Source organism: Leptonychotes weddellii, chromosome 1 (genome assembly GCF_054177405.1).
Source record: "Leptonychotes weddellii isolate Sample4059 chromosome 1, ASM5417740v2, whole genome shotgun sequence".
NCBI classification, from domain to species: domain Eukaryota; kingdom Metazoa; phylum Chordata; class Mammalia; order Carnivora; family Phocidae; genus Leptonychotes; species Leptonychotes weddellii.
Window position 1 is genome coordinate 51,153,054 of NC_138369.1, and position 24,668 is coordinate 51,177,721.

Genomic DNA, 24,668 nt, shown 5'->3' on the forward strand with positions numbered 1-24,668 from the left:
TCCCCCCCCCCCCCCCCCCCCACTGATCATCCCCAGATGACTCAAATTTGTTTTGGAATGGCAGCTAGTTGTGGAGTGGGGCACAGATTTTGATGAGACATGAGCTGACACCAGCCGATTCCAAAAATATCCCAGAGCCAGAGTTCAGCTTGTGTCTGACTTCTGAAGACTTGTGTTCTGTGGAAGGTTTTACGGGCTTCCGAGTGCAGTTCTTGTTGTGTAGCAGAAAGAGCATAGGGTTTGAAGCCAGAAAGACATGGATTTAAGTCTTGCCTCTTTCTATTACCAGCTGATGTGACTTTAGGAAATGTTATTTAGACTCTCAGGTCATTTCCTATCTGGAGAAATCCCTCTGAGCTCAAGGATTTGTAATAGTGTCTGTAGAATGCCTGATAGGTTATCAAGCAATGCCTTTCTTCAGTGTGTGGCCACCTTTGATGCACCAGGCAGCAGGGGCAGGAGGAGTAGATGTTGATGTTACCTTGAAGGGTTGCTTGCTACATAATGTCTCAGCACAAACAAAACTTCCGAGTCTGCTAAAGTGCATAAAACAACTGGAGTGTTCATTTCTCTTTCAGATCTCTTCCCTCAGCTTGGAGCTCCGAGTTCTCTTACGCACAGCAGTGAGCTTGGCAGCCCAGGCCAAAGTGAGCTCAACAACATAGACCTGGCAGCGCTCTTCTCTGATGCACCCGGTGATGGTGGTAGTGCGGCGGGGGCCTCAGATGAGGCGCTGAACTCTGGAATCCTGACTATTGATGTTACTTCTGTGAGCGCTTCACTCGGAGGGAACCTTCCTGCTAATAATAGTTCCTTGGGGCCCATGGACCCGCTGGTGTTGGTGGCCCACAGTGACATCCCTCCAAGCCTGGATAGCCCTCTTGTTCTTGGCACTGCAGCCACAGTTCTTCAGCAGAGCAGCTTCAGTGTGGACGACGTGCCGACTGTAAGTGCAGGAGCATTAGGCTGTCTGGTAGCTCTGCCTGTCAAGAACTTGAGTCCGGATCCACAGGCTTTGACCTCAGGTGGTCATTTAGCAGACAACACCACCACACTGACCTCTCTGAGCCCCCCACCTGGAAACACCGGTGGCCCAGAATTGCTGGCTCCAATCAAAGTGGAACCGGACTCGCCTCCTGGCCCCGACACCGTGAGGCAGCAAGAACGGAGCCGAGGGGCGCCCAGGTCGGTGTTCTGCAGCCCTGCGGAAAAGCACAGTCCTCAGAAAGACACGGGGCTCAGTGCGGGGACCGGCAACTTTTATTTGGTATGAAGTGCTCTATTCAGTCACCACCGCGTAACTCGCTTCTCTTACACTCGGTTTTGAGGATGTTCTGGATTAATCGTTCATATGCAGACATTTCTTACTGGTTTGCGAAAAGATGGAGCCCTGGACTACAAGTCTGGAAATCTGAATTCTGATCTTGAGTCTGGAACTGACTAGGTTTTACGACCTTGAGGAAATCACTTATCCTGTCTGAGCCTTAAGTTCTCATTTATTTCTAAAATGAGGGGGTTTGGCTAGATGATTTCTAAGGTCCTTTTGAGTTCTGTGATTCTGTGATGATATGTTTCTTTTCTTGAAAAAAAAAAAAGGGGGGCGTATTTCATAATGTTGAGATGTTCTGCCTTTGTGCTTTTCACGGAATAACAGGTCCTTAGACTTAGTAATGGCCAGAGGAAGAGGAATCGTGACATCAGGTTTAATGGAAACTTTAAAACCATGCAAAAAAAAAAAGCATTAAGCATTTTTTTTAAGTTAGAATTAACAAGGAAAAAAGGGAGTGGTTTGTGAGCTTTTGTTTCTGTAGGGTTATAAGAGTACTTCTCCAATTTTGAGGCTCGACAGTTAATATACTTTAATTATATTTATGTCAGTTAATACATTTAATATAATTTAATTTAAAATTATTTAATTAAAGATTCTTGGGGGAGAGTCTGATTATTTCCTCAGTCTCAGATGGGATTGATCAAATAGGTTTTTTCTTTGTGGCACAGGTTAAATTTGATGGTGATATTTATATTGTTCAAAATGTTAAATCTTATTTTACCACAGTTTGTTTTTTTTTAAAGTTAAATTCTTTGAATTTGAATCAGTTGTGAGGGATGTGGTAACCCATCTACCATGAGCCTTTCAGTCTGAGAGAAGCACAGTCTGTCGTACCTTTTCTGATGGCTCCCACTTGTCAGTGGCATAGCCATACTTGGCAGCCTTTGCTTAGGTGGCCAGAGGGGGAGATGGCCGAGGCTCAGAGGTCAGTGGGGAGGCAGGGCCTGTGTGGAAGGCCTTGGTGCCTTGGGAAACCATAGTTCCTTGGTGCCACTGCATCTCCAGAGCCATAACTGTGGGTGGAGGCAGGACGAGCCGCCATGACCTTGATCCTGACTCCTTGTTCATTTTCTCGCTAGCTGTGTGACGTTGGGCTGCCTCGATTCTCTGAGCACAGATGGTGTGTGGTGAATGGGTTACAGGTATGCCACAAGCTGTTGAGGGATGTTCTTTTTCTTTTTGTAGTGGTAAGCATTAAGCTGTTTTTCTTATCAAACGTTCACAAATTTACAGAAGTGAAGTCCCGTTTGAATGGGACTGTTTGGCTCCCTCCGTAACCTTTCTGAATTCAGTAATGTAGTTCTTGTTTTGGTGTATATAACTTTTGAGTCCGGCACCTGCCACCAGAGCGGCCTCTGTAGTGGGTATATGAAATAGGACCTCCCTGGGTCTGCCGTACAAGTGTTGTGTGGCATGTTCTGGAGAATGTTGAGAAGTGCTGCAGTTAATTAATCCTGAACCACCAAGGGAAGGCTGGTTGTTTCAGACAGCAGAGAAGTATGTAACTCCTTTTATAACAGTTTCTGTGTAAAGTATTTTAATATGTTTTAGACTTTGGAGGAATAAACTTTGCTTCTCTGGATAATAAAATTATGTATATTGTTCCAACTCTCATTCTGTTTAGTTGTCACTATAATTGGATGTAACATTTGATTCTCCGTGAACCTTTGCTGGAGATCCTCAAAGATTATTGGACTCTATCTACTCTGTTCAGGAGGCAGACTTAGTACATTTCCGTAGTTCCCTTGCTACCCTTCTTTTACTATTTGGAACGAGTGACTGACACACTTTTCTTTGGTCTCAGGAAAGTGGGGGCTCAGCAAGAACTGATTCCCGAGCCATTCAACTAGCCAAGAAAAAAAAGCAGAAAGGAACTGGGAGCAACGCAGGTGAGGCTGTGTGTGCTGGGGGATTGAGGGATCTGAGTCACCCTGGGCCTTAATTAAGGACAGAAGAAACACGCAGAATAGGTGTTTCTATGTTCTTTGTGTTACTTTTATGTTCAAAATGCCCTTTATCAACTCCTTAGTTTTATGTGAACTTAAGAAAAAATTACCAGCAAAATTTCCAGCATCAGTATGAACATGTTTTATTTATCTAAAAACAGCTGTGCAAAAGGTAGTGGTCACAGACTTCAATGTCTGCTGCCTAGCAGGCTGCTAGGACAAAGAACAGATTGGCCAGGTGTCAGAAGAGCAGAGGTGCGAACCTGATGCTAACTGGCCACTGGCCCCTGACCTTGGCATTAGGAAGAGCCTGGGGACATGGGTGGCACATGGCATTGTGGATATCCAGTTCCGAGTTCTGTTGAAATCTTGTCATTTTAAAATGTCAGCAATTTTTTTGGAATTTTTAAAAAACACTCATTGGGGGCGCCTGGGTGGCTCAGTTGGTTAAGCGACTGCCTTCGGCTCAGGTCATGATCCTGGAGTCCCGGGATCGAGTCCCGCATCGGGCTCCCTGCTCAGCAGGGAGTCTGCTTCTCCCTCTGACCCTCCCCCCTCTCGTGCTCTCTCTCTTTCATTCTCTCTCTCAAATAAATAAATAAAATCTTTAAAAAAAAAAAATAAATAAAAAAAAATAAAAAACACTCATTGGACCAAACCAGACCTAGTATGTGGCCTCGTGTACCTATCTGTCCGTCCATCCAGAAAGTGGAATAGAGGGATGCAGTGCTTAAAGAGGCTGTGGTAATCCTTTTGTAAAGGTAATGGTAATTTCTTCTAATACCATTTTCTGCATATTTCATATGTCTCTTTATCTAAAATTTGTTTGAATAGTATCAGAGGGTAGGGTGCCTGGGTGACTCAGTTGGTTAAGTGTCCGACTCTTGGTTTCAGCTCAGTTCATGAACTCATGGGTGGCGGGATCGAGCCCTGAGTCAGGCAGTGTGCTCAGCAGGGAGTCTGCTGGAGATACTCTCTCTCTTCCTCTCCTTCTGCCCTTCCTCCCACACGCATGTGTGTGCTCACTCTCACACGCTCTCTCTGAAATAATAAATGTTTTTTAAAAAAAATAGTGATTTCTATAATCAGAAAATGTACAATGAATTGTACAACACAATGTAGGGTTAGCAGTACAGTTTTATGTCTTTCTGTTCTTAATATCATGGCTTCTTTGACTCCCTCTTTTCTGTTAATCAGTTTTTGTAAAGCAGATATTGCCCTATAACGGATGTCGTTCATGCTCATGTTCACTGTGACGCGAGAAGGGTTCAGGGCAGTTCAGAAAGTGTCCAGATGGCACTTGTAGAGATAATAAAAGAAGGTGTGTGTTGGGGGGAGAGGAGATATGTAGAGTGAAAGAATTCAGCACAGACTAGGCAAAGTCTGTGAAGGAAGCCAGATGCCTTTAACCTGATAGGATAATCTCCATTTGAAGGAAGAACACTGAGCATTCAGGTATATAGGTATATAGTACATGTCACATTGATTGCATTGCTTTGGGGTGGCCTCTGTAGAGGTGGTTTTATTTATTTTTAATTGTTCTTAGAAATATTTCAGCATTATCTTTTAATAAGGTCACTTAAAAAACATAGTCATATGCTATTATCACTTCTTTAAAAAATAACTATTTCCTTAATATCTAGCAAGTGTTATAATTTTCAGTTGTCTCAAATGCTGTAAATGTTTCTTATAACTCTCTGCTTAAATCAGAATCCAAGTAAGTTCCTCTTGGAACAACTCTTGGTTGATATGTTTCTTAAGTATCTTTAACACGTATAGGTCTCTCCCTCCATTTCTCTCCCATGTATTTGTGGAAGAAACTGGGTGGCTTGTCCTGTCGAGTTGGCCAGTCTAGATTTGCCCGATGTCATTGCTGTGCTGTAATTTAACAGGTTCCTCTGTCTTCTGTGCTCCCTGTAAATCAGTAGTTACATTTAGAGGCTTGATCTGATTGAACTTTGATCTGGTGGGTCAGCTGTCGGGGGTTGACAAAAGTCATTTGCCAGTGGTGGGGTGATCTTCCAGAGGTCCCAGACATCTGGTGGTCGGTCTGTCCTGTGTTGTTAGCAGCCATTGATGACCAGTGACTGGATTTATTAATTCCTGAGGGTTTGCAGAAGGATATTTCGCATTACTAGCTAGACTATTTCTGTTAAGAGCAGCTTCTCATCTATCTTTACCTTGAAGTACAGTCATACTGGAATGTCAGGATAAATGTCTGAATCTTTTTCTTTATCAGTTTTCAAAATAATGAACTGGTTTCTTTGCATCCTCCAGTGGTGGTCAGAGTATTTTTATACACTCATTGATTTAAACATTTTATAGGCTTTTAAGAGGAAATAGAAATCTGGAAACTGCCACATTTCCAGCCTCCAAATGTGTATGTAGTAGAAGTATTTTCTTGTGTTTATGAAGGCTTACATCTTTGCCCCCCACATATCTTTCTTGAAAAGCCCTCTTGAAGTCTTGTCATCAGCCAAGAGATAGAGGAATAATCCCTTTTCCAGAATCTTTGGGGCCAACTCTATTCCCCCCCCCCCCCCCCCCCCCCCGCCATGCCATTTTATTTTACTAGAATTTCAGACTTTTTCAGACTTGCGGAAAAAATGATTCCCTAGTTGGCCATACTCTGTGAATATTGTTACTTGTTCATGTTTTCCAGCTGTAGAACCCTTCACCCAATCTCCCCTCATATTACCATCTCCCACAGTCATAGCGTGTTTACCCAAGCTAAGGAATGATTACCGCCGCAGTCCTAGGGAGTGGACTGCAGACTTTATCTGGATTTGACCAGCACTCCCCACTGGTGTCCTTTTGCTGATCCTGTCTGGGGCCCCAGGCTGCACTTGGTTGTCACAACTCCTTAGTCTCCTACTGTCTGGGTCTGGTCCTCAGCCTTCCTTGCCCTTCATGATACATTTGCAGAGTGCTGGTCCTTTACTCTGCTTGGGCCTATCTGATGCTTTTTTGATTAGGCTGAGGTGATGGATTTTTTTGGAGCCAGAAGTGAGGTACCCATCTCATTGTGTCTTATTGGGGTCCATACAATAAACATATTACAGGTGATGTTAACCATTATCACTGGGTTAAGGCGTTGTCTGCCAGATTTCTCCATCATGAAGTTCCTGTTTTTCCTTTTACAGTGAATATTTTTTTTGAGGTAGATACTTTGGGGTGGTATGCAAATCTCAGGGATCTGCAAGATGACCCTGACTTCTGACACCAGCTACAAAAGTTCGAGGGTCTCTGAGACCACTCTTAGGTTCACTAATTCTCTAGGAGGGTTCAGAACTCAGTTATAGATTATTGGAGTGAAAGGATATAGAATAAAGTCAGCCAAGGGAAGAGGAGGGGCATAGGGTAGGCTCCAGGTAAGTTCCTAGTGTGAAGCTTCCCATCAGCCTCTCCTTGGAGTTGTAGACAATGCTAACTTCTCCCATTGTGTGACAGTATACATGAAGTATTGGCAACCAGGGGAGCTCACCTCGGCCTTCATGTCCAGACATTTATCAGTTGTGATTGCACAGATGGCTGCTTGTCCATGAGGCTGACTTAGTCTTCAGCCCCTCCGAAGGACAAGCTGACACTGTGACCCAAGACCTACACTGGAAGTCACACTGTTAGACTCTCTGGAGTAGCTGAGAACTCCCAGGTAAACAGACACGCTTGCCAGGTAGGACTTTCCAAGGACCTTGTGGTTTCTTCTCAGGAGCCAGGGGCAAAGGCCAGACTTGACCTTGGGCAAGGTTAATCTGCCCCTGCATTCTGTGCAAATACCCTGTTTCTCCTTAAACCTCCCACCAATTCAGTGCTTAAGGGTAGATTTTGTTACTGTGATGTGCTAGTGGTGATTTTTTTTCCCCCTTATTCTTGTACGTTTATTAGACGACTTCTGTAAAGAAAAGCTGTCTCTTCTTCCTCATTTATTCAGTTATACCAGTATGGACTCAAAGGTGGTTATCCTTTAGGCTATTATAAGGAATGTTGGACTATAATCAGTATTACCAGTATTTATTTTGCTGTTCAGATTGTTCCAGCTTTCGCCACTGGGAGCTCTTTCGGTTGGATTCTTGTGCCCTTTTGACGCACCCTGGCTTTTTAGGGGAGCATTTCCCTACTTTGTGGCACCATCTGTGTTTTTCCTGCTCCAGCCCAGTATTCAGCCACTCCCCCAAGGAGCGCTGTTCCTTTTATTAGGAAAATGTATTAGAAACCAAGGTCTGGGTGCTCCTTGTGGTGGTTGCTCATTGCTACTCAGCTGTCATTGTGTCTAGGCCCTCCCAGCAGACAGTGCTAGGAAATATCTTCATGTACATTAACATGCTGGCTGTGTTTTGAATTCAAAATATTTTACATTTTAGAATGGTAATAAGCAAGACTAAGATTTGTAACCATGCATGTGAGTATTTATATGAAAACTTATTCTATATTTCTTAACACGCCCAGTTACTACATCAGCACTTTTCAGTTAAATATATTCATTTAATATGAGTTCAGGTCAGGTGTTGGCTGGTAATTATTTTTGGCACCAAATTTAGGGGGGGAAGTGTCGGTTTGGGAGCTTTTTGGGTTTCAGGATTAAAAGATTGTTGTGTAGTAAATCTAGGAACAAAGAAGTTGAAGGGAAACGACTTAGTGGAATTAAGTCACTTAAACACAGTTGGGATTTTGTTATCACTGTAGTTAAGTGCAGAGTGCACATATTGATTCTTATAAAATGTGCAATCTGAATGATTTGAAAAATAAGGTATAGGGTCTAAAATTCAAGATTATTCCCATTGGGTTGCTGTTGCATATAGAAAATAAAATTGTGCCAGTTTGTTTATCTTTAGTATTGTGGCTTACCCCCTCAAAATAAACCAAGAATATTTTCTCAACATAAAAAAGTAAAGAGAAACTTTCATTTTTGAATCTGATAGCGAAACAAACTTTTTTTTTTGTAACCAACCATGAATAGATGTGTACCTTTCATGTGTCTAAGAGCTGGGGAAAGGAAAAGAACGGATAGGACTTACAGGAAGACACAGTAAACAGCAAAACCTACTGACTGCCCTTTTTCTTGACTGAGTCAAAAAGGAAAACCCAATTCTGCATTGTCTAAAAGAGGCACATCCTGGATGGAAATATTGAGGAAGGTTAAAATTTAAGACCAGATAAAACAAAAATCACAAGGGGTCAGTACTAATGTCATAGGTGTGGAATTCAAAAGAAGCAATTGGGGCAGAGAAGATTTTCCCTATCTTTGGTTGCTGTTCACATGTAATCAACAGCAAGACTAAGATTTGTAACCATTCATGTGAATATTTATATGAAAACTTATAATATCAAATAGGATAAAGTAAAAACGTGGAAATCTAGGAAAATTGGATAAATGAAAATTTAGCAGTATTGGAAATGGATAATTTAACTCATTTGCAGATTAAGCACAAAAAAATACAGATATGGAAGATGTTTACATAAAATTGATTTAATAGATCCTACTCCATAACCATGGGATGGATATTTATTGAAATTAAACTGAACAAACTAGACCATTAGGAAAACCGTAACAAAGTCTTAGGGAGGAAAAGAACCCAACCTGGCAGTACATGCTTTTTGACACTAACGTGATAAAATAGAAAGTAAAAATTAGGGACGCTTTGGGGCGCCTGGGTGGCTCAGTCGTTAAGCGTCTGCCTTCGGCTCAGGTCATGGTCCCGGGGTCCTGGGATCGAGCCCCGCATCGGGCTCCCTGCTCAGCGGGAAGCCTGCCTCCCTCTCCCACTCCCCCTGCTTGTGTTCCCTCTCTGGCTGTCTCTCTCTCTGTCAAATAAATTTAAAAAAAAATCTTAAAAAAAAAATTAGGGGCACCTGGGTGGCTCAGTCAGTTAAGTGTCTGCCTTCAGCTCAGGTCATGATCCCAGGGTCCTGGGATTCAGTCCCACATCAGGCTCTCTGCTCAGCGGAGAGTCTCCTCCCTCCCCATGCTCTTGCGCTCTTGCTCTCTCGCTCTCCCTCCCTCTCAAATAATAAAATCTTAAAAGCAAAAAAAAAAAGAAAGTAAAAATTACTTGGAAAACAACAGAACCTACTAAACTCTGGTAAAAGAAAGAAAAGCTGATTATAGATAGTTATAGAAAAACTGGATCACCATCCAGTTATGAGTGTGAATTGAACAAGCAGCTTCTCTGCTTACTTTCTCCTTTGTAAAATGGTTAATAAAAGCAGCTACTCAGGATTCTTGTGGGAATTAGATGATACAGGTGAGGTGCTTAAAAGCAGTGTCAGCTTCTTGTTATGTATGCAGGCAAGGGATGTGACCAGAGCCAGATGGAAGCTAAGGGAGACAAAGAGGCATATTTAGAAAAGTGGGGCGCCTGGGTGGCGCAATCATTCATTAAGCATCTGCCTTCGGCTCAGGTCATGATCCCAGGGTCCTGGGATCGAGCCCTGCGTTGGGCTCCCTGATTGGCAGGAAGCCTGCTTCTACCTCTCCCACAACCCCCTGCTTGTGTTCCCTCTCTGGCTGTCTCTCTCTCTGTCAAATAAATTTAAAAAATCTTAAAAAAAAAAAATTTAGGGGCTCCTGGGTGGCTCAGTCAGTTAAGCGTCTGCCTTCAGCTCAGGTCATGATCCCAGGGTGCTGGGATCAAGCACCGCATTGGGCTCCCTGCTCAGCAGGAAGCCTGCTTCTCCCTCTCCCACTCCCCCTGCTTATTTTAAGATGGAAAAAGAACATACCTAAGGAGAGTCAGATCCAGATTTTGACACTTGATTGTGCAACCTATTCATGATTAAAAAACATTCTGTGTGGGCCAAACAAGACATCCTTCAGTGGATACAGCCCCTCACCTGTTAGTGTCTCCCTCCATCTGAGTGGTTTTACCAAGAGTAAAAAAGCATAAGTGAATTCCACCGATTGAGTGGAAAGTAAATAGCATGCAAACTGTATGGTAATACATTGGAGTACTTGCAGTAGAATGCATAATTTCCCATAGAAACCACATTATTCAAAAATAAGAGTACAAACAGTTCAGGAACCCCCGAATGAAGTTAGTATTTCAGAGGCTCATGCTTACATGATGGTTATACAGAAGATTCTACTCTTCTGTGGAACATGTACATTAAATGGTATTCAAGGGCTCTGTGGAGAAGGGGAAACTCCCCATGATCTGGATACCAAAGCCTGACAAGGATAACCTCTAAAAGGAGAGCTGTAGATTGATGACTTACAAAAATACATGGGGAATGTTCTAAATAAAATACACTTATGATTTGGCAAAATATTTTAACATTCTGACCAAGTGGGGTTTAGTCCTGTAGTTTGAGAGTGATTTAATATTAGGAAGTCTGGTACTTAGGTTATGTTATTTTCTGAGTAGATTTTGTATTTATTGAAAAAATTGGTATCCATTATTGGTAGAAGTAAGAATGTAATAAAGATTCCGTAGCCCAAACTAAGAGCCAACATCGTACTTACTGGTGACTTACCGAAGGCATTCCACATGCGCACCAGAATTGCTTTTATTCTCATTGTTACCCTTGCTGTTTAATATTGCTCTGGAGGTTCTTGCCATTGAAATCAAGAAAAATAAGAACTTGTAGGGAGGAGACAGTAACTTCAGAGATGATTTGACCACTTATTTGAAAACCCCATAGAATCAACTGAAAACTGGTTAGAACTTAAAAGACATATGTTATGTTATAACATAAACATGTAACCATCAGCAGTGTCCTGTGTGGCAGCAGTAGCCAGTTAGGAAATGCAGTGGAGAGAATAGCTCATGAACAGTAGCAAAAAAATTCCAGACCAACTAGGGGGAAATTTCATAAGTGGGCAGGACATAAAGGAGGAGGAGGACACAACAAAACTTGACTGAGAGAGGAGATGATGCTCCCAGATGTCCGGACTCCGTTTTGATAGCATCCCTGCTGAGTGCCACGCTGGGACACCACTGCTTGCATTTTGATGTGGGAGTTGGGGCGGGGACGGAGGGAGCTTTGGATAAACAAAAACAGTAAATCAAATGGTAAATGTGAATAAAACAAGGAAACAGGTCTGTAATGGTTTGTGGTTTTTAATAGGGTAGAGAGAGGCCTCAACAGAGGAGGAGACAACGGAGGTGAGGAAGGGAGACAGATCTGGGCAAAGTCCCTTCGAGCCTGAGGCTAGAAAGTGCTCTCAGCAGAAAGGCCTTTGTTGTCAGAGTGGGGAGGCCCAGGGGCGCCTTTTCAGAAGTGGTCAGAGAGTTGGTGGGAGGCCAGGCTAAGTTTAGGGCTACTTAGGGCCTCGGGTCATTGTTGGAACTTTGGCTTTCACTCCGAGGCAGATGGGGAGACAAAGAGGCATAATTAGAAAAGTGGGGTGCCTGGGTGGCTCAGTCATTCATTAAGTGTTTGCCTTCGGCTCAGGTCATGATCCCAGGGTCCTGGGATCGAGCCCCCACATTGGACTCCCTGCTCAGCAGGAAGCCTGCTTCTCCCTCTCCCACTCCCCCTGCTTGTGTTCCATCTCTCACTGTGTCTCTCTCTGTCAAATAAATAAAATCTTTAAAAAAAGAAAAGTGACATGATCTTTTGAAAAGGATCATTCCAGCTGCTGTTCTGAAAATAAACTGTAAGGGGCAAGGAGAGCAGGTAGGGAGTTCTTGTAGTCCCTAGTAGGAAATGACCATGGCCACGGGCAGATGGTGGCCGCCAATGGGAAGAGGTGGGTAAATCCTGGATCTGTCTTGAAGATGGAGCCAACAAGATTTGCTGACAGTTGTGGGGTTTGGGAGAGAAAGAGGTCATTATTGTAGACATGCTAACTCTTCCCACAGTATTTCATGCAATTCCTTTTGAAATTCTGAGGGGATTTCGGAGCACTTGCGTAGGAACCTGTGGTCAGGGATTCCTGAGGATGCATGGGAAACTAGCCTGCAGGATTTGCCCTGTGTTTGTGGGAACATCTCGCAGGTGACAACCATTGAAAAACTGTGGTGGTGCTGTGCTCCTTAGGCCAGGACACAGGGACGCTCATTGATCGATAGGCCTGAGACCTACACACTCTTCTTTGTGTGTGTCAAGGTGGCTCTTCTGATTATCAGCAAATGAGTAATGGCCTTTTGGGAAAAAGACTAAAATTCCATATAGGATAAAGAAGATGAAAGGTTTCAGGTTTTTTAAAAGCATGGAAAGCTGTCTGGATAGCCAGCACTCGTTTTGTCCTCATCTGTGTGCTTTCCATGGTTTAGCTCGTGTTTCATCTTCACAACAGCTCCCTAAGGTAGAGATTTACCACCAGCCTGCTCTACAGCTGGGCCGCCAGAGCCCTTCCCCCCAGTGCACTCACTGCTCAGAGGGTACTGATGCCGGGAGCGGAGCAGAGGCACAGGCCTTGGAGATCAGTGGACACTGAAAGGTTTTAAATGAGCATACACAGCATGAAATGAGAGGAAAGATGAATGCCTCCGTAGAAAAATGGGGATGGGACATGCGCAGGCGCTGTGCAGAAGGCCGCCGACAAGTGAAGCAGAGGGGTGTGTTTGGTGCTCAGAGGCAAGGAAACCCAGAGCCCACATGGGTGCGCGTGGAACGTGGGGATGCAGTGTGACATTTCTGGATGGTCACTTGATACCGTTTGCAAGAGCCAGAAGATACGCGTAACGTTCAATCGTGAAAGGACTGTGTTGTAACATCTCACGGAAATACCCGGGGATCTGCGTAAACAGGCATGCGCCGCTGCTCAGTGCCGAACTGTGTATTCCTAGATAGTTATCGCTCATGTCTACCAGGAAAGCTGCACACTTGGTGCATAGTTTTGGTAAGTCCCGCATTCGTGAGAAACGCTGGGTGTGGTGTTGGTAGACACAAATGTGTATTTGCCCAGAAACAAAAATGGTAGAACACATACCCTTGCAGGGTTAGTGGTTTTTTCTGAGTGTTAAGATTGAGTTTTTAAATTATTTTTCATCATCTTCATTTTCTGTGTTTGAAAATCCATGAACTACGTAATTATAAAATACATATTAACCCCCCATTTAAGTAGTGGGGACCGGAACAGCTGTCCCCTCTGCCCCACCCCCACCCCAGGATGGAGTGTACCAATGGAGGTTTTTGGATTGCACCTGGGGCACTTGGGTGGGCTCTCCAGCTGCTTCACCCGTAAACTGAGACAGGAATAGTCTGGAATTGGTTTCCCTTCCTAGAAAGGGGTGAAGAGAGCAGCAGGGCACAGGCAGGGGCCAGGCAGCATGGGATGGGCCCCTCTGTGGCTCCTTTAGCATTGCCAGCTTGTCCAGCACTGGAAGATGGGCATGCAGATGGAGGGCAAGGCGATACACCTGCTTGGTGCCACTGGCCGGTCTGTGCCACTGGAATGTTTGACTAACTGGGTTGGATTGAGCCATGAAATTAAGTCAGTGATCTATTTTTTATAAAATGTATATATATATATATTTTTTTTTTTTTTAATTTTTTTTCTCATATTAAAGCAAAAATCTTTGGGCATCTCTCACCAGGCTCCTCCCATTTCTTCCTGTTGCTACCATGCTGAGAGCAGAAGGGCCACACTGAGGGAGACAGGAGGGAGGCCCCTGTGCAGGCTGTCTGTTAACTGGGCAGCGGCAGCAGCTGTAACTGTTTTCCTAGAAGAGAATTCTGGGAACATTGACACAGGCACTCCTGAAAGAGTGGAGTATGACCTTGAGTGTCATGAGGCTCCCCAGTGGGGTGGATGGGGAGTTTGGGCTGCAACTGGAGAAGACCCTCCCTGGGTGTGGGAAAATGTGGGGCTTTTTCACCGCCCATGGACTCCGTTTAGGCACCCTGGATGGCAGGTGGGGCCTGTGATGGCGAGCCAAGTGGATTGCAGCCTGTGGGGAGGCCCTCCGTCTTGTCTTTGCTTTAGGTACTAGGTGATTTTGCTCTAGCTGCCCATGGTAGCTCCCTCTGCGCTGCTGACCTTCACCTGCCCAGGCTTAGCCCCTGCTGGCTAGGGTACACACAGCACGTTTGCCTGGAGCAGCTGTTCATGCCGTGAGCCTCCTGGCAGTACACTCGTGGCCAAGGCCACAGCCATCTCTGGTCATTGCTCCCATGGGGCCGAGTTTCCTTGTGGTCCCCGGACTGGAGCTGTGCTTTTGAGGGCTGGCATAGCCAGAGATCTCCCAAAGCAGGGTACAGGGGCTTGGTGGTGGCCAACTTCCTGGTAGTTGTGCTGGTGGAGAAATGTGACCTCCTATCCCTGAATCCGCTCTGAGTTGAGGTGTCCTGCCCCGGGACAGTGAGCAGGTGATAAGGATTTTCTCCGTCCTGGTCCTCTAGGCCCGCCCTTTCCTGACAAGCCGCTGTCACTTACTTTGGTTTCTGTTAGCTTTATGCCTGCCCGGCGCTGTTCCCTGCTGGAGTGCATGTCTCGCTTCCTTTATGTCTCCTTGGTAGGCGCCTGTTCCCCTGCAGGTCCTCCCACCTCCCTATCAAGTGAGCGTGGAAGTCTGACTCTGGCAGTCTGCTGAGAGCCCTCCCTGGCGGGTCCCTAGCCCTGGTGAGGAGGAGGCCTTTGTTCATGAAAGATGTGATTGGCTTGGCCACACATTCGAGAGCTGTGCTGCCGTGTGAGGCCATTCGTGGTGACAGTGCCAAGCGGCAGTGTCTGGGGATCGAGCACCAACTCAGGAGTCCGGAATGCGGTTGAGGTCTGCTCCTATGGTTGTGGTGGCTTTGGGCAAGCGCCTAAACTCTCTGCTGCAGCACCCCCTCTGTTACGGGGGGCAGTACAGGACTTGCCTTTCTAGGGGGTCGTGTGGATAACACGCAAGGTTCTTGTAAAACAGCCCAGTGCTGATTGGAGGACCCAGTGCTTCGTTTAATTCCATGTAGGTTTTGCTCATCACTACCTTCAGTTAGCCTTTTGTTGGAGCAGAGTTAGGAAAACAATGGCAGGGCTTTGTGTCTATGTGGTTTCAGGCCCCTGGCTCTTAGAGTTCAGCTGACAGAGGTGGGAACCACACCCCAGGAGCCCAGGCCTGATGTGTGTGCCCTGGTGGTCCTGAGCTTTGGATGGTGCCCGGGGATGTGCTCTGTCCCATAGCCTGTCACCCTGGGACCTCCTGTACAGCCTTTTTCTGTGAAGTCTGAGTCACCCTTCCCAGCTTGCTGGTTTGACCTTCACAGGAACTGTCTTTCCTAGGCTCCCAGCCAGGATTGGCCAGTGGGAGCATTGGGCAGGAGATTAGGTGGAGGGAGGAAGGAGGAACCAGGACCTTGCTTTCGTCCCACTTTGGTAGGAGTTTTATGACAATGGCTGTGTTTCCCCCGTGGTCCCAGTTCTTTCTGGGCAGCCCCTGACATAGTTCTGGTTTACGTGCACTGACCTTTTTCTGGATTCTTGGGGGGGGGGGGTGCCTACCTGCCATGCTGACTAGGGTGTTTGCTCCTTAGTGCACCATCACTGACGTGCCCCACTGTCAGCGTGGAATCCCTCTGGGTGCAATACCTAGAGTGTTCCTGGCGCCCTGATGGGACCCTGACAGATCCCCTAATTGTAAACGGTTTCTCCAGGGGCCGTGACTACATTATGGCTGCAGTGTTATCCCAAACCTTTTCCAAGGCCTGTTGCCACCACTGGCCCCCTCTGTTTCTAGGATGCTATAGTGCTTCATCATTGCGTGTTGATTGTAGGCTCCTCTGTATGTCCCTGGGAAATGTCTGTACTTAGGACACAGGTGGCCAGTTGTAAGCTTCATGGTAAGGATCACCATTATAGCCCTGTACCCAATGGAGTAAAGATTCAGTCGATATTTGTTGAAAGAACGATAAAGCATGAATAGATTGCTAATCACTGGACACATTTCAAGCACCAGCCATTCAGTTAACATACCCCAGTACTCCACCTGACAGAGGTGTAGCATTAATTCAAGCTGGTTGTATACCCAGCATGATTCTGAGGTAGTTCTCACAGCGACCCTATGGAATGCAGGTGCTCAATGCCTTGTTTTCTGGATGAGGAACCTGAGGCACAGAGAGATGAAGTTGATGGGAGCTGCACAGCTGATTGGTGACTGCACTAGGGGTAGAATCCCAGGCTGACAGGCTCCAGAGCCGTCAGCTGTACAACCCACAAGAACAGCGTGTCTCATCTTCAGCGTGTGAGGCAGACGTGGAACTCCCGAGTAAAATACTGGCACCTGGATTTCAGATGATTGGGGCTTGTCCAGGGTTCCAGGTGGGTCAGGGTTAGGCATCTGTCAATATAATTTGCCACATCAGGAAGCCAGAGGAGAACCCTGTTATCTTCACTGATGAGAAGCAAGGCAGTTGAGAAAACATCTTTGCTGATTTTTAAAAATAAAAACCTTAACTAGGAACTAAAAAGATTTCCCTAATAAAGAGAGCAAATTAGAATAGCAGTTAGCATTATTTTCAGTGAGGAGATGTGTTCCCATTATAATCGGAAGAGGCAACCAAGCCGACACTGCAATAGTATTGGACATTTTTATGGAAGCTTTAGAGAAAAACAGATAATCAAATAGGATGATGTGATTACCTATCAATGATGATTACTGGGCTTAGAAAACCCAAGGGAATAAACTCAAATAATTATAAATAAGGATAACTAAGTAGCTAATTGTACAAAAAATGTTTGCATATATCACAGGGGTAGCTTTTCTACTTAGAATAATCAGAAAAACAATAATGGAAAATAGATCTCACTCATGACGGCAATAAAAGTAGTAAAGTATCTCAGGATCACCAGTGACACACATGCAGGGCCTAGATAAGGCCCTGTTTACAGCATACTATGTACCTGGATGCAACACTCAATTCTGTTAATTTACATCTTTTATTCAATTCCTTTAAAATCCCAAAGGAACTTTTTAAAAGAAAAAAAACCACCTGTCCGTTTTAAGTTCATCTGGAAGAATAACTTAGTTAAAATCTACATGCAGACTTTGATAAGGGGGAGGGAGAGATAAGGGGGCAGGGAGACCACTGTGCTGGTGACCCAGACACTGCTGAGGAGTGTCGGTGATGAAAGTCGGCCAGTGCTCTGGTGGAGAGCAGGCCAGCTAGACAGGTGGGGCCGGCTGGAGCAGAGGCATGCAGGCCGGTGAGCGAAGGATGCACGGTCCAACAGTGGTTCCGGTAATGTTGGTTTACTCTTCAGGAAGACTAATGGTGGATTTCTTACATGCTTTCTCCCCTGTAGGTCCACTACCCAGGGAAAACCACTTCCAGCGTTTTGATGTTAAACATTTTCCCATGTGTATAAACTACACCTGTTACTTATTTTGAAGAAATGATAACACATATATTTTTATCTGCTTTTTGCTATTAAACATGAATATTTTTTCTTGTGAATAAATATGTTTGTGGTATATCCTTTAATAGCCATGTAGGACTGAACACATCAGGAACTATAAAAGCGTTAAGCCCCAGTGCCCTCCACCATCCAGGATATGTAACGGGTCCAGCCTCCCATCCTGAGGAGAGTTGGGGAATAGTAACTCGGATAGTTCACTGTGTTCTGTGGTTCAGTGAGGATCCCCAGCAGAGAAAGCCTGCATGAGCTCAAAGTTATCAGGCCCCCCGACCCCCGATGCACCTGGTGGGGGGGAAGTGACACATCGGAGTCAGTGGTATGCAGGATTGAGAGCTGACCGTATTCAGCGCAGAGCCCTCCCGGGGCGGGGATGCCACGTGCTTGGGTTGGCACTGGGTTCTGTGGCTGTCAGCATAGGGGCATCTTCAGATGGTGTGCGGGCAGAGCTCTTTGCCTGAGCCAGGCTGTGTGCTGCTGGCCCCACCTGTGGGGGTATGCTGTGAGGTGAGGTCACGCTGCAGCACGGTTCACAGATGAGTCGGTGGGGACTCAGGGTGCGCAGTGGCGTACTCCAGCTCACTTGGCTATTCCATGCTCAAATGTCTTTTAGGTCTTCTTCACGGAAGCTGACTTGCTGGCTGGCTTTACGCTTCTTTCCTCTCCCTGCTCTTTCAGGTTATCTAGGCACAATCCAGTGTTTCAGGTAAATGTTGAGATTACTGAAGCAAAATTAAGTTCACTGTGAAGATGACTTGCCCTCTTAAAGTTTTCTGGATCTCCACTGTGAGAAAGAAATTTTTTGTTTCTTGACATTGGTCTATGAGTTAAGTTGGTCACGTACATGTAGTGCCATGGCATCTTTTACTAGTGAGGACGGCTGCGTGGCCATCATGGGGTCGCGTGTAGAGACCGTGTGTTGGCTTTAAGCCTTCCAGCATCCGTGGCTTAGTGGGCTTGATAGCTGACTCAGGAAGGGTGTGATTTTCAGCCATTGTACACGGTGATGGCACACTAGCAGAAGGCCCAGTGTACCGTCTGGGGTCATGTGACCCAGCAGCCTGCCCCGAGGGCACCGGCAGGTCAAGGTGTTTTTTCCCCTGAGCAGGGAGTCTGGAGGCCAGGGGCAGGGTGCTCAGTGCATCAGCTCAGGTTCCCCTCTCCTGGCCCTGCCTTCTTCCCTCGGAGCTTTCTCAGGGTACTGATGGGCAGTGTTCAGCCTGGCCTCCAGGACCTTGGGCGGACGAGAAGACTTTGAAGGGGAGGCGAGCATGGTCTTCCATGAAGGGAATCCGCCTTCCCGTTGTCATCTTCCATTTGTAATCTTGGAGACTGTGCATTTGGGTCCGGGACTTCTGCAGGCTCTCCTGTCCGCCTTCCCTTCACGACAGTGAGTCCTTCCCCACCACCAAGCTCCCTGTGGCGCAGCACCCTGGGGCGTGTATAAAAGCAGTCTTCCAGAGCCCCAGACCCAGGACACTTCAGAGTGCTGGCTTCAGGGAGGCGCCTTGTATGGATTCACTCATACAGACATCAAGACCGCCTTGGGGCTCTGCGGCCAGCTTGGCCTTCCTCATGTACCAGTTTTCCTAGGAGGGCATGTTGAGATGTTCTGAAATGAGATACAGAATAGGGGGGCCTGGGGGTGTCAGCCCTCACCTTTCCCACCCTTCTGCTCTTGTCCTAGCAGGAACTGCTTTTATTTATTTATTTTTGAAGATTTTATTTATTTATTTGATAGAGACACGAGAGAGAGGGAACACAAGCAGGGGGAGTGGGAGAGGGAGAAGCAGGCTTCCCGCTGAGCAGGGAGCCCGATGCGGGGCTCGATCCCAGGACCCCGGGATCATGACCTGAGCCGAAGGCAGGTGCTCAACGACTGAGCCACCCAGGCGCCCCAGCAGGAACTGCTTTTAAGGAGAGTCCCACGAGAGCAGCAGTATTCATGTATGTAAGCCTGAGCAGTTCCTTTTAGTGATGAACATTTCACCCCCAGGAAGAGTTGTTAACCGGAGAAGGTGCTAGAGCACTTGCGGTTATGGGGTAGTGATTCTTCTCAGTGTAACTGTGGCATCTGCAGGACTGCCAGATTGTCAGGTGCCGGATGAAGGGACAGGTTGAAAAGAGAATGTGATGCAGTGTGTGTGCTCATGCAGTAATTAGAACCAGTTTAGCTTATGATGTGTTACCAAGTATTCTAACTTCTACCAAGTCCATCTTACTTCCTGCCTCGTACATCCTTTTAACAAAAATAAATTATATTCTGGTTACTGACTAGTTTTTCAGCAGTGTATACTATTTTTTATGGAAACCTGTAATGCTGCTCTCTGGCAAAATTAAGTGGGTTCTATTTCTGATTTTGATCACATGATTTTTACTTAATTTCCCCGTCGTTTATAGCATACGTGCTAGCACACATGTAGTGAAGGGCCACAAGGCTTTGACCATTCTTGCTTCATGGGTAACAGAGAGTATGATCTACACGGCTTTCATTGAATCATTATGAAATAAATGAGAAATGCTCAGAATGGTCATTTTTATCTTACAAAGCTAGATAATAAGCATTAGATATACATATTTAAATCTTGCTTTTATAAAAGTAGCTTAAAAAGATACATTACTTGATGCTTTCCTTAGTTGATCTCATAGTGATTTCCATAATATACCTTGAACCATGTTTCAGTATGTTCATTTGAACTGAAAAATGAAATTGGACCTTTTGTGGGGAAGAAGCGCCGTCCTGACATACAGACTGCCCATGCTGTGTGGGCTCTGTGGCACGGTTCCCCCTAAGCTGCAGCTCAAAGTGCTGTAGTTGTGATGAAATGACATTTAAAGCACACGAGCATTTGCTTGTGCTCTCTCTGACGAATGAATAAAATCTTAAAAAAAAAAATCCTCAAAAAAAAATAAAAATAAATAATTTTTTTAATTGGCAAAAAGGTATGAGCTCCATGTCTGAGTCTAGCAATGAGTAGTACTGACCCACAGCCCCACGAGCCTCCTGGAAAACAGGCAGTCCCACTGTTCTCCATGCATTCTCCGTACAGTGTTGCTTTTGATATTTCATTATTATCAAAGTTTCTAATAGGTTTTGTTATTCTGGTTGGGTTTGCATTACTAATAATTGCAACAGTAACTTGATTTTTCACATGAAGATTTCAACCCCTAGAAAAGATATTTTTTAAAACTAGAATTTTAATTTATGTACATGTTTTTATCACAGGGAAATATGTAGGGTAATAAAAGACTTCAAAGCATAACAACACATTCAGGTAAAGAGCCAGAGTTGAGCGGAGTAGCGTGCATGTTCAGGGAGAATAGCAAGTGACGTGGAGTTTCTTACTGTTAAAGAAGAGTGAGCGGATCCCGGGCCCTAGCCCCTCACCTTGCTTGCTCACCCTAGTCCTAGCCCTGGTCTGCTGTCCCGAAGCTGCAGAGCGCTGGGGAGAAGCATGGACGACAGCCAGAGCTAATCCAGCAGGAGGGGCCTGGGGTCCCTGAGGCAGAGAAGCTGGCAGACGTACTCAAAGCTATAATGGAACTACGTTTCCCTGCAGTGAAGGGGACACCGAATGTGCTCCCTGGAAAACCGAGACTTGTCGCCGAGGTGAACAACCCCTCAGGCGCCCAGGAAGGAAGTAGCAGGCTGTGGCCTGGCACCGCGGCTTACAGCGCCCCCCAGAGCGGAGTCTGTTAAGTGCCGAGGGTTAAGGAGCCGTGACCCTAGGGTTTCATGGCAGCCAGGCTGTCCGGTGCGTGCTGCGGCCGCGGACAGCCCTGCGTGTGAGTGCTCTCGGGCACGCGGGAGACGCCGCGAGGGCAATGGGCAGGAGCAAGCGGGCAGCGGCGCGGGGCGCACACGGAGCACAGCGCACAGCTCGGGAGCGGGGACCTCTAGGCCGGTGTTGGCATCAAGACCGAAGGTGAACTTGCTGTAACAGAGGTGGCTCGTCCTGTGTGTCAGAACCAACCATTCCTGCTTAAAATGGAAACTTCGAGTACAAAAACCTACACAAAGAATGCAGCCTCTCTTTTCCCTTTAACGTTAGGTCATTAGATATTTTCACGAAGACGTATTTTCTAGAAGTTCAGCACATCCTTCAGTTTCACTTGTTCCTTTTCATTTTATTCAACAAAAATCAAATGCTTTTATTCAACAAAAATCAAATGCTTTTATTCAACAAAAATCAAATGCTTTTATTCTCGTCAACTTGTATAATGTTCACTGTAAAATTGTCTTTATGAAGTCATTCACGTATGCATCTCCCGGGCTTTCTGGACACAGCTGTCACAGCACCTGAAATTCCCTGGCACTTACTAGGACCCAGGCACTGTTCTAAACTTGCGTCACATATCTACTTAATCCTTCCAAAACTTTGAGGTAGGGAGTATTGTTCCCATTTCACGGGGAGGGAACACTGAGGCCAGAACTTAGATTGCTTGTCCAGGGTCAGGTAGCAGAGTCAGGGGTGGAGACAGGATTTGAATCCAGGCCACTGGTCTTTGGGATTTCGTGCTGCTCACAAACCATGTGACTGTCAGAGAAACCCTTTCTGGGTGTCCGGATTGTTTGTTTCTTCTTTGTACTTCGTTATTTTAGAAAGCATATTTTTATGAAATCAACGAAGCGATGACTTTTGAAGAGGAAGCTGGACAGAAAACAACCTGAAGGATTTGGCAGCTTATTTAAGCACACGCCGAGGGGCCCAAGGGTGGGATGTGTTGGCCGGTTTCCTTCCCTTGTTCCTTTTCTACGATTGTGCAGCTCTGCCTGGTAGTTGTGCTCCATGGTGTTGGGGATCTCCTGTGTGCCTCCCATTCTTGGGGTTGCAGGGTAAGGAGGAGCCTCTGCCCCCGTGAAATGGGCACCCGGGGTCTGATCGCTGAATGTCCAGAAGACACGTAGGTAAGTTTGCTACGCTTTCTAATCAAAATCTTGTTTTTTTCCACCTCTTAAGCCCGTGACTCTCCCTGTTGACTAGTTTGAAGTCTGCAGGGCTGTACACAGTGACGGTGGGGAGGCTGTGTCCCGAGTGTGGCCTCGGTGAGGCACGGTACACGGCATGTGTTGGTTTGTCTGTTTCATCGCAGGAGCCTCGGGGTCCGCTCAGAGGACAATGAAAGATGGCAAGGTCAGTCCTACTCACTTCCACACAAGCCAGACTGGCTGGTTGTGTGGGAACCTTGTGGTGCCCAGCGGAGGTCTGCCAGGACCAGCTCCGGCGGCCGGCGTGCAGTGCGTTCAGGTCCAGCTACTGCAGGTAAGAGCCAGCAAGCCCAAAGGACGCTGGTCATGGGGCGGGAGCTGGGGGCTAGGCTTCGGGCCGCGTCTCCCTGAGCCTTCACCCCTCCAGTACTCTTCCTCTTGGGAACTGCCCCCCAACCTGCTTCTGACCATCCCAAGTCCGGGATGATGTCTCTGTCACCCCAGCTCCTTCCTTCCTCCCACCCTGTCCTGCTCTATTTGTCCGAGCTTTCGTCTTTACTAGGATTGATGCTTCCGTGTCCCCATGCCCCCTGTGTCTGGTGCCCCGTGAAGTGAAGGTGCCGGGCCCCGCTTCGGCCTCAGGCTGTTCAGGCTGCCCACGGTGAGCCACGGGATGCCTCTCACGGCCCCGCCCCTCCCCAGACCCCAGGGCTCGTTTCAGGGCAGGGGTGAAGGGGTTTGCTCACACGGCTTGGCAGTCCTGTGTCTGGGGAGCGCTCGCAGTGCAGCCGAGGATATAGCCTTTACGTGTTAAAGATGCTGGCTCCCCCCGCCCTTCTTCCCTACAAGATGAGCCCCTCGCAGGCAGGCCAGCCACCTCCTAGACTGTTCCCTGGGGCTCAGCAGATGCGTGCAGCTGGCAGCCACTCCCTGAGCTCGCTCACCAGACACATTGACCACAGCTCTGTGTGTGCCTTTGTTTGCAGTCTCATTTTTGAGGGGCCGGAAGAGGGACAATAAATTGGGACTGTTTGGGGAGAGAAGAGGTGTAGAAACTGAGGATATGTAGCTCTGACCTGGCCTGATCACATGTCACCTCTTCCCTGAGCATCTCCTGGGGCCATAGTGTACCATGTACGTGGGAAGGCACAGAGATACCCGAGGACTTCTGAGTGCCGAACTGACTCCGAAGAGGAGGGTGGCCAGATCCTTGGGGTCTGCAGTGCTGGGAGAGCCTCATCGAGGAGACAGGACCGAGCTGGCTGTGAAGTCTGAAAGGGGTGGGGAGGGCCTGGGTAGAAGGGCTTAGGGAGGGCCAGGAAGATGGGCCCAGTGAGCAGCCTTGCTCTTACAGAAAACAAGAAGCTAATGTGAGCATTTGGTGGGGGTGGGACCTAGGGAGACTGGTCTGCAGAGGTAAGCAGGAAAGCAGGTCTCTTCTTTCCAGGTGTGGGGCCAGGGGGTTGGAGCAGTAAAGAGGTCAGGGCTCTCCCAAGATGGGGGCTTGTGGAGGTGGGAGTAGGGGCAGCAGAGCCCTTCTGAACGTGGTCACAGCCGGCAGGCGAGACGTGGGGAAGGCAGGACTGGAGGTTCTAACACGGGCACGTCAAGGAAGCTGGTACCCGTGCAGAAAAGGTGCTCATCGGAAGGGGAGAACCTGCTATTTAAGAGACACCTAATTGAAGGCGTGAACTTTGAGGTGGAGAAAACTCACTTTTAATTCTCCACCTTTCCCTGACCAGTTAGTATTGTCTTGGGCAAGTTACTTAAGTACTTTGGGCCTCAGTTTTATTGTCTCTGAAGTGGGAATGATAGTGCTCAGCACAGAAGCTTCTTGAGGCTGGGGAAGGGCTGGGTGATGCTGATGCCGGCCGTGGCACCGGGAGGCGGGTGGCAGCTGTGACCGCCGCGGGCTGGGCATGCAGATGAAAGCTGAAGTGTTCGATGGTGTCCCTTTTCTTACTTGCATGATTATCAGGGGCCTAGGAGCCTCCCCCTCTCCAGAGACCTGTGATCTCTTGTCCCTTCCAGCTTGACCAGGGGTTGGGGCAGAGGTGGGCCTTCTCGTGCACCGTGAGGTGGCCACTGGAGAGCCAGAGGGCCCTCAACGAGGGCACCGGGAGCCTCCGCCAGAGTTCAGGAACAGCCTACAGGAGGGAAATCGGGGCCTAGGCTGAGGGG

General features: G+C 47.0%; 1 protein-coding gene across 5 annotated transcripts in view; it reads left to right on the forward strand.

Annotated features, from left to right (window-relative positions):
* Positions 1–24,668, forward strand: part of ZXDC (ZXD family zinc finger C) — a 39,748-nt gene that overhangs the window by 11,467 nt on the left and 3,613 nt on the right. For 3 of the 5 annotated variants that reach the window (XR_014146111.1, XM_081823160.1, XM_081823171.1), the window contains exons 6-9: positions 579–1,267; positions 2,410–2,472; positions 3,135–3,219; positions 22,652–22,821. Coding sequence is in view for 4 of the 5 variants with exons in the window: in XM_081823160.1 (XP_081679286.1) it covers positions 579–1,267; positions 2,410–2,472; positions 3,135–3,219; positions 22,652–22,821 (1,007 nt within the window). In the remaining variant the exon portion in view is untranslated. Of the gene's footprint in view, positions 1–578; positions 1,268–2,409; positions 2,473–3,134; positions 3,220–17,446; positions 20,926–22,651; positions 22,822–24,668 lie in introns of those variants that run through there. The other 2 variants (XM_081823174.1, XM_081823168.1) reach the window with 2 other exon arrangements.